Source organism: Canis aureus, chromosome 25, assembly GCF_053574225.1.
Source record: "Canis aureus isolate CA01 chromosome 25, VMU_Caureus_v.1.0, whole genome shotgun sequence".
Lineage (NCBI taxonomy): Eukaryota > Metazoa > Chordata > Mammalia > Carnivora > Canidae > Canis > Canis aureus.
Window position 1 is genome coordinate 9,780,676 of NC_135635.1, and position 10,650 is coordinate 9,791,325.

The 10,650-nt window shown below is 32.6% G+C and overlaps 1 protein-coding gene across 3 annotated transcripts in view; it reads left to right on the plus strand.

Moving 5' to 3' along the window:
- NELL2 (neural EGFL like 2) overlaps nucleotides 1-10,242 on the plus strand; it is a 319,702-nt gene extending 309,460 nt beyond the window's left edge. For all 3 annotated transcript variants that reach the window (XM_077870366.1, XM_077870365.1, XM_077870367.1), the window contains one exon: nucleotides 9,529-10,242. In XM_077870366.1, the coding sequence (XP_077726492.1) occupies nucleotides 9,529-9,579 (51 nt within the window). In that variant the 3' untranslated portion in view covers nucleotides 9,580-10,242. The remainder of the gene's footprint in view (nucleotides 1-9,528) is intronic.
- The last annotated feature ends 408 nt before the right edge of the window (nucleotides 10,243-10,650 follow it).

Here is a 10,650-nt window from a genome sequence, read left to right on the forward strand (position 1 = left end):
GGGAGCATTTGGCCAGCTGTACCCAGGGCTCATTGATATTAAAGTGCGTAACCTGGCCAATGGGAAGCATTTTTTTTCCCCTATATATTGTTTAAACAGAAGTGGGAGGAGGGCCGCTCAGCTTTATTAGTGCCTAGCCTAACTGCTCTGTGCATCTTCAAAGCATGTTCAGGGAGAAGGAAGCACATGATCAGAAATCAGAATGATCAATCATTTATATCACCAGAACAGAAAGCACCTACTTAGATTGCCCTAAAGTATCTAACTGTACACATCTTAAAAAAAAAAAAAAAAAGAAAAGAAATCTACAACACAAACTTCATGTTTCTTCTTTCATGATGGAAGACAATATTATTTTATTGATTTTTATCTGGTCCTTTTATGAGGTCTGTAAGATATATCGACAGAATAAATATATTACATTCTCCAAAGTGAAAATCAATATGGAAAAAATGGGCATATTTCTTGGTTTGTTGTGGTCAGTTACATTGGGTTGAAAAATTTAAGATTTGCTTCTTACTATATTTTATTCCTACAGTTGGAGAAAAATCATTATAAAGATTTTTCTTCATCTCATAGCAAAATAGAACATGTGCCTTTTACTTCAATGAGAACGAGAATACAGATAATGTAGACAATATATAGAATTCATAGACACAGAGTTGAAAGCATTCTACTTGATTATTGTTCCTACAAATGTTGATTTAGTGGTCATTGTATTTCAGTCATAATTTTTGAATCAACACTAAAACGAAGTCATCTGAAGGCTTAATAATAACAACACAGGAAAGCAAAGATTCAGATTTTTTCCAACATTGCACACCCAGATATCTCTAACTACTCTGTTTCTTAAGTGAACAATTCCATTAATTTTTTTTTCAATAGAGCAATTTAATTCAGATTCACTTAGCACAAATTCTTACTAGTTGGCTTGACATCACAGGGCAAAGAAATATAAAATGCTTTAAGCTTTGAGGTACTATTACCTATTTCAAACCAAAATTTCTGTCTCTTTCAGTCAATGTAATTTTTGTCAATCAAGCAGAGCTTTCTGAGTGAATATTTAATGCATTTTCTGAAAGTGCATTAGCAAATTCGAAAGTTACTACTACTACTTCTATTACTACTAAAAGTGACTAATGTACATGCAGTATTGCTTTAATATACATTAAATATAAGTACATTTAGCAGTGCAAAATGCTGAAACTTCAGCATTAATGACCAACAGGGAAATACTTCCTGAAATTCAATTACCAATTAAAGTCAAGTCCCTTTATACTCTTTTAAAAAAAAAAAAAATTTTTTTTAAGTAATTCCTACACCCAACATGGGGCTCTAACTCACAACCCTGATATTAAAAGTCACGTGATCCACCAACTGAGCCGGCCAGGTACCCCATATACACCCTTAATCAAAGATTATCATTCTGAGTAATGACTACAAAAATATATACCAGGTGATAGCATGAGAAACACACCAAATATGATTCACACCGATATTTCCAACTAAAAAAATGAGCTCAGTAAAAGAAAAACATGAGAGTGTTTTCTGGGGTGAAGAGCATGAATAAGTTTGTCATTTGCTGTCTTATAAACAACTAGTAGGATTTTTTGCCTCATGATAGGAATGTATTCCAGAAAGTGTATTTTAGGATTAAATTCATTTTTTTGTCAGATAAGTGCTGATTCTTAGAAGTTACTATTTGATGCTGTTTCCCTTTTCCCTTCTTATTAAATATGACTTATAAAAATATGTGCTATTTTATCATATATATCCCAGATACAAAAATTTTTATTATGTTTATTTTGTGTTATTTTAAAAATAAAATGGATACAAAACAGGCTCCAGATATTGCATTGGAGATGAGTATTTTTCACAATTTGGTGCTTTCAGAGCAGCATTTTTACTTCTCATCTCCCTGCCCTACCCGTCTAAGAGTTATTCATTCTAGTCAGTAAATACATTGTGCCAGGTATTATACTGGTACCAGGAGTGTAGTGATAAGCAAAACAGACACAATTGCTCCTGGAAATTATTACCTAGCACCTTATTGTCTAGAGCTATGCTGTCCAATATATAAGTTGGTAGCCACATGTGGCTATTTAAATTAATTAAGATTAATTAAAATTAAAACATCAATTTCTCAGTCACCCTGGCCACATTTTAATTGCTCAATGGCTACATGTGGCCAGTGGCTATCATATTAGACAGAACATATAAAGAACATCTCTATCATCACAGAATGTTCTGGGCAGCACCAGTCTAGAAAGGAAGAATTACAGTATCTAGAATCAGGCTACCTGGATTCAAAGCCTGGTCAACCACTCTAGCAATGTGACCTAAAGGAATGTCCATTAATCTCTCTGTGGCTCAATTTGCTTACCTGAAAAATGAGAATAATAATAGTACCTACATAGGGATAATTTTACTACCTACTTGAGAGATCCATTTAAAAAGTTTCCTAAGCATTTCATACACATTCAGAGTAAACACTCAGTATTGGCTATTATTATTGTTGGTAATAGAGTCAATAGATATTAATCAAGTCAGGAAACAGATAAAGACAACATTCTAGACTGTCACGGATGCCCTGAAGGAAAGGTGCACCGTGCTAAAAGACTGTACAGTATGTGCACCAGTTACCTCCGGAACAAATGACATTGAAAATCAGATCTGAGGAATTAGAAGTTAGCAGGGGTAGGGGGGTGGTAAAAAACATCTTCTTAAAAATGTCTTCAGATTTCATTTGCTTAGGTAAAAAGGAGTTCCTCCATTCAGAATTTAAATTGAGTCAAATGAATGACTGAAGTTGTCTTTCCTAAATCTAAGAGAGACACATGAACCCTTTGATGAGCCAAAGTACTTTCAAGCAGTTATGCTTTGAGCTTCAAACAATAACTAGAGATGTGTCCACTTGAGAAATAAATATGAAGGGAAGAAGGATTAGAGGGTCATTTCCTTTAATAAGTAATTACCAAACAGCCAATTTGAAAATTGGAAATCAGAGGGCTACTTTTAATTCCTGGGCAGACTCTAGATGTATTACTGAAATAATTGAGGTATAAACAAAATTAGAGTTTTAAGGATGAAGCTCATAACTTCCTAAACTTTACTTTCATATATCAGGAACAGCAGACATGAAGTTTAGAAAGCAGAATTCTGTACTAACATTAGAATGGATAACTAGATCTATCTATGGAAACAAATGGCCCATAAATGAGAAATTAAAATGAAGGCTTTCAGGTATGATCAGGAAAGATTTGCAAATCAATAGAGGAAGAAAGGATTATTCTATACATATTGGAATCAACAGACAGAAGTTTAAGGGAAGTAATTTTATCTTCTTATCATATATAAAAACAAATTTTACATGGAAGAAATGTTAGATATTAAAAATACAAAGAAGATGTAATCAAATATTGACATTCTGAAAGGGAGAGGCCTTTTCTAAGTGAGAAAATACACCTCAAAGAAAATTTGAGCTTCTGTAGATAAAATTAGCAAAATAAAAGTCACAACTAGAGACTGGAAAAATATTCTTCTGGAAGATATGATTTCTTTGTTAAATTAAAAACATATAAAGTTAACAAGAAAAAACACTATTTCCCCATAAATAAATCAGCAAAGAATGTATAAACAATTCGCTGACAAAATACAGCTATTAAAAAAAGAGGGAATTATTCAACCTTTAAGTAATTAAAATCCTAATGTAAACTAACATAATGAATTTTTATTTTCACATACTACAGTAAAATAAAAATACTTCACAAAGATTTCCAATGCTGACGGATGTACTGGAACTGTAATGCTTATGAATTGTTAGTGACATTGAAAAATACCTGTCAACAGCCACATATATACCTTTTTGCCTACTCTCTGTCCCAACTCAAACATCTTTTGTCCCATTAATCCCAGGTCTAAGAATATAATCTAAAGAAATACTCTAAAATATGGAAGGTGCTATATATGCATTACAATATTCACCTCAATATTATTTGTCATATAAAATCAAGGAAGAAACCAAGATGCCCAAAAATAGAAAAATAGTTAAATAAGTCCTAGTAACTCTTTATGATGCAACATGCTATATTATATTATAATTGTATAATATAATTATATGACTATTTTATTCAGACATTGAAAAAATGGCTTAAAATAAAAACTAAGCTAAAAATATAATTACATATATACTTTAATTGCAAGGTTGCAAATAATAGCATGAAATGAATTCTGTGAAGACATTAAAATATTGATGGAAGTGGGATTCTTAAATACATATTTATATATACATGTATTTAGAATCTATATTATTTATAAGCAGATTAATATGTTAATCATACTGTAAATTATAATATATATTAATTATACAGTAAATGATAATATAAATGAATAAAAACTAAATATATTGAATATAAATAACATTAAAATGTATTACACATATATAAATATATTAACTGGAAATTAAAAGCTAACTGTCTTCCAGTCTTTATTTGAGTTTAGCACAAAAATACTCACAATGAGTTTTTTAAACTTTTTTAAAACATAGGATAGACATAGCCATAAATAACAGGGTGTTAAGGAAACACTGTGTACTATATAAAAATAACTCATTTTTATAATTCATTATAATAGTAGGTTGTTACTATTCCTAATTATCAGACTAGGTTTCAGTGGATCACCTTTTATTTTAGTTTTTATCGAGGTAATATTAATGATTGAGAATTTCATAGTTATATATATAATTTGATGAGTCTTACAAATCAAAAACTAAAATATTTCCAACACGCAAGTACCTTTTTTCCCCTTCTAGACATACCAATTTCCCATAGCAAACTTCAGTTTGATTTCATTGTACTAGATTTATTTTGCCTTTTAAAAACTTCATATAAATGCAATTACTAACAATGTACTCTTTTATGTCTTCTGATAAATTAACGGTTTTGTCATTATGTAATGCTCTTCTTTTCTCTAGCAAGTCTTCTAAACTTGAAGTCAGTTTTTTTCAGATACTCATTTTGTTTTGATCTATCTACTTACAATTTATCTGTGGTATTATATTTAAACTGCATTTTTTATAGATAATGTATACTTAGTTCTTATTTGTTATCCAGTATGACAATCTCTGTCCTTTAATTGAAGTGTTTAGTCTGCTTACATTTAATATAATTTTTGGCATTGGTGGCTATAGGGCTACCATTTTGCTATTTGTTTTATATTTGTCCTATCTAATTTTCATATTCCTATTCCTCCATTTCTTCTTTTCATTTACGAATTTTTTATATTATTTAAATTAAACTGTTCCTTTGGATTCTTAACTATAATTTTTATATGATTATTTTTGTTTCTGATCTAGAGATTACATTTTATAGCATTAATATATTACAGTATAATAAGGTGTGATATTATACTACTTCACATAAAATATAAGAACTTTAGCACAAAAGAATTCTATCCCCCTTAGTCTTTGAGCTATAATAATCATATAATTATTATGTAACTATATAAGCTGTAAACTCTAAAATTCCTTTTATTATTTTTCCTTTAATTAGGCAAATATCTTTTAAGGAAGTTAAGGGAGGAAAAATGCTATATTTCATATTTATCCACATATTTACCATTTCTCATGTTCATTTCTTCTCATATATTTGAGTCTCCATTTGGTGTACTTCCCTTCAGCTTTAACTTCCTTTAGCATTTTCCATATTGTAGATACATATTGTAGGTCCAACGGACCTTTCAACTTATATTTATCTATAAATATTTTTATTTTTGAAGGATATTTTTATTAAATATAGCATTCTGGAGTCACAGATTTGTCCCAGGACTTTAAAGGTGATATTCTGTTGTTTTTATGTCTCCATCATTTCTGATGAGGATTCAGTTATCATTTGTGTATTTGTTCCCCTGTATAAAATATGCCTTCTTCCCCCTCTGTTTCCTTTCACAATTCTCTATCTTTGATTCTTAGAAGTTTGAATGTGATACACTTACATGTGATTTTTTGTGTGACTTTATTCTTTGATGTTTGCTGGGATTTTTGAGTATCTAAGTTCGTGGGTTGTTTTGTTGTGTTATTGTTTTTTTTCTCAAGAAATTTGAGAAAATTTTGACCATGGTTTCTTCAAATATTTTCTCTGCCACAGTTTCTCCCTCCTGTTTTTCTGGATCTATGATTACTCATGTTTTATGGCTTAATACTATCCTGAAAGTCACTGAAGCTCTATTTTTATATCAGTCTTTTTTCCTCTTTGTTTTAAAGATTGGATAATTTCTATTTTTTGTTTTAAATTTGTTGCATATTCCTTCTGCCATATCTAATTGGTTGTTAAACCTATCCAATGAATTTTTCATTTCAAATACTGAAATTTTCATTCCCAAATTTCCATTTAATTCTATTTATAGTTTTATTTATCTGCTAAGATTTATCAATTTTTTTTTCCTTTGAACATATATAAAATATATACTTTCCAGTCTTTGCAAATTATTCCATCTGGATTATTTTTGAGTCATTTCTCTTCACAACTTTTTCTCTTGATTAGGCATCACCTTTTCTTGTCTTTCTTCACAAATCTAATATTTTTTATGGTTTATTGGATATTATAGATGATATGTGGTATAGATTCAGATTCTGTGTTCTGTTAGCTTCCTCTGAAGACTATGTTTGTTCTAGCAGTTTGCAAATTACTGACCAATCACCTTGCACTTAAGAAAGCTACACTAAAAAAAGAAAGAAAGAAAGAAAGAAAGAAAGAAAGAAAGAAAGAAAGCAAGCTACACTTTATACTGGTTAGGTGGGTCTATTCCAGATTTACCCCTAGTTCTAGGGTAAATGAGTCTCTTAACCTTGAGACACCGTTTTACTCCTGATCATGGCCTTTTTTGGGCCTTCAATGAAAAACCTGAATTTTTTCATCAATCCTTCCTAACTTGGAAGGACACATATTTTAAACACTGCTACCCACAGTGAGCAGCTTTTGCAATCTCTGCCCAGATCTTTCAACCTTCAAGCTGTAACTCATTATCTCTTTAGTCTCTTCTGTAATTCAAAGACCAGGCAACAATTTAAGGGGAGTTTATATGCTGATTCACTCCCTTCTTTCTAGATATTTTCCTCTGAATTTACAACCACTCTGGCAACCCTAAAAGTTGTCCTCTGACATCTGAGGCCTATCAGATTGTGTCTTTCTGCCTGAGTTATAGTTAGCCTAAACTGCATAGACTACAGACGGTCCTCAGGGGGAAATGCCAAGTGAAAATAAACCTCACACATTTCCCTTTTTTCACTGACTGAAACCTCTCCAGTGTCTGCCTGCTTTTGGTCACTACCTATTGCTTTCAAATAGTTATTTTTCCTATTTTGTCCAGACCCTTTGTAGTTATCTGAGGGAAAGTTAGTTTTATATAAGCAACTGTGCCATTACTGAAACTGGAACTCTGATGGAATATTTTCTTACTCATTCATGTATGAACTATTTTTCCCTAATTGAGGGTTTCCACTGAAATATTTATAGAACACTTTTCTTATTACAACAGAAAATATTGATATGGAATAAGAAAAACATTCCTTGAAGATTTTGAAAAATATACAGTCTCTTCCTAAAACATACTGATGAGAACCATAATAATGATTTTTCTACCCATGAGTTCTAATACTAGCTTCATATACTCAATGGAAGAAAGCTCCAGAAACTCCCTCACTTTCTGCTCAAAAGCTATATAAGTTGAGGAACTGATATTCTTAGGAACTGGTATATCCCTTACTTCATTGGGTCACTGGACTGGGAAACCATAACATGATTATGATTTGAAAACCTGCCTCTAAACATAATGACAAAGTTTTAAAATACCACTGGAGAACCAAGAGATGTTGAGACTTTCTCTTGCTATGAGAATAAGAATTCTGCTTAATAAAAATTAAGAATAGAAGAGTATTAACTTAAATTGATAATACTCTTCTTGGAAATGAATTAGTTTTTCCCTCCGTTTCGTGTGCTTCAACAATGTTTGAAGTATCTAAATCTTTTATAGAACAGACACTTTTGATTTTATCATACTAAAGTATAATATATTTTTAAATCATCTAAAGTCATTTATTTCAGAGGAAATATCAAATAGAGGATGGTTGGGGCTCAACCTGGGGTTGAGTGGGTTAAAGTGGTTAAAACCCACTCAGTGGGTTAAAGTGGTTGGCTCAGTGGTTTAAAGCACCTGCCTATGGCCCATGTGGCCAGGGTGGCTCAGTGGTTTAAAGCACCTGCCTATGGCCCATGTCTTGATCCCAGAGTTCTGAGATGGAGTGCCATGTCCTGCTCCCTGCTCAGTGGGAAGTCCACTTCTCCCTCTCTCTCTTTTCTTCATGCAACTCCTGTGTGTGTGTGTGTGAGAGAGAGAGAGAGAGAGAGAGTTACATGTGTGTGTGTTCTCTCTCAGGGGACTAAATAAATTTTAAAAGAAAACACACAAATAGAGGGTGGTTTTTAGGGTCAGACTAACCTGAATTTTAATCCCTGCTCTACCATTTATTAGCTGTGTGATTTTGCACATGATATTTAAGCTTTCTGATCTTCAGTTTCTGAATTTAGAAAATGTGAGTATTAATAATGACCCACTGGGAATGGTGTGAGGTTGAAATCACATAATGTATTTAAAATGCCTAAGAAAGTGTCTCACATAGAGTATGCACTCAAGAAGTAAAAGGATATCATCATCTTATGATTGTAGTAACAATATTATCATCATTAGTTAGCTAGTACAAGGAATCAAGAGTAAGATATTAATTTTTTTCTTTTTGTAATGTACTGTATTATTTTGATATTTCGTGCTAAAAACTAATTATGTATAATTGGCCCTTCCCTGCTATTTTTTCCTAATTTATCTCTACACTATTTTCTTCACCAGCTCAAAACTCTCACCCAGACCTTTTTTCAGTTTCTTAACTAAACAAAACTTTTCACTTCAAAGCCTTTACTCATTCTGTTCCTTGTGCTTTTGGCTGACCTTTACATGCTGCCTTGAGGTCTTGGTTTAAATATCACTTCTACAGAGAAGTCTACCTTGACCAAGTAGCCAGTCTTGTATTAATATCCTGACACCACCTAGTTTAGTTCTTTTCTAGCACTTTTTCACAATTTTTAAATGTATGTTTGCTTAGTGTTTATTAGTTTTCTCCCCTCCCCCTGTAACTCCTGCCCTATGAGAGTAGTGACCACGTCTGTTTATTCATCAATATACCTACGGCTCAATATACTCAACACATATTTTCGGAATGAACAATTGAGAGGACAAATGTGATCTAAGACGATGCCATGTGGTAAATTAAACCAGTCTATAATTTGCCACAAATAACTGGGCATAATTGGTTCTACAGTAGTAGAGACATGAGAAGTGAAGGGCTGTTGAACTTGAAGGGGTGCATAAATAATAAGTAAGCCCCAGTTGGATTTATGTGTACCAATCAATAAGTGTGAGTATTTACTAATGGCTTAACAGCTTATACCATCCATTTCTTTCCTCTTTTTTCTTCTCTAGAATGGCCACATCTGTTGCTCAGTGGATCCACAGTGCCTTCAGGAACTGTGAAGTTAACTGTCTCACGGGAGATTTCTGTTTAAAGAATGTTCTTTCATTAAAAAGACCAAAAAAAAAAAAAAAAGTCAAAACTTAAAGTGGATGATTTGTGGGCAGCTAAGTGCAGCTTTGTTAATAGCTGAGTGAACATTCAATTATGAAATTTGTGAAGCTTGAGAAAATCACTAAAGGAAAATTCTTGGGGCAAAACGAGACCAGAATTCTGCTTCTACTGTGTCTGACATCACCATGGTAGAAGAATGGGTATGGAATACACACCATGACATCATGACCCCTGGATATAAAGCCTGAGCCCATCAGAGCTTTGAAAGCCTCTAGCTTCACTGGTGCAGAAAATTTTTCTCTAGATCAGAATCTTCACGATCAGTTAGGTTCCTCACTGCAAAAAAATAAAATGCAAGGCAGTGAATGAATTATATTTTCAGAAGCAAAGAAGCTATAACATGTTATGTACAGTATACACTCTGAAAAGAAATCTGAAACAAGTTATTGTAATGATAAAAATAATGCACAGGCATGGTTACTTAATATTTTCTAACAGGAAAAGTCATCCCTATTTCCTTGTTTTACTGCACTTAATATTATTTGGTTGGATTTGTTCAGTATAAGCTCGTTCTTGTGCAAAATCAAATAAATATTTCTCTTACCTTATAACCTGTCCGAGTGTCTTGTTTAAAGTCTTCCTTTTCCCATGGACTCTTCAACCTACAAATTGCTTTCTAGTTCTGCTGATGAAAAACTCCCACCATGCTATTTCCAAACTGAAAGATGATTTTCACTATAATATATTTCTAAGTGGGGAGTATGATGGATATCTTCATTCTGCTTCTCTAGATCCTCATCACTTTTTCAACCCTGTCTATATTCTGGGTGCTGATCTATATAGACCGTATTAGTGGATTCCCGTGTCCTCTGATTTCTGGCTTGGTTTTACCAGTGGGGACTGCTGGCAAGATACCAGAAAGAGTTAAATTTGGGGTTTTTATTCTGCCGGCTCCCTTCCTACCAGAGCACTACCATGATTAGTGGTGTCACCTCACTGAAGGCTACATCTCCTGACAC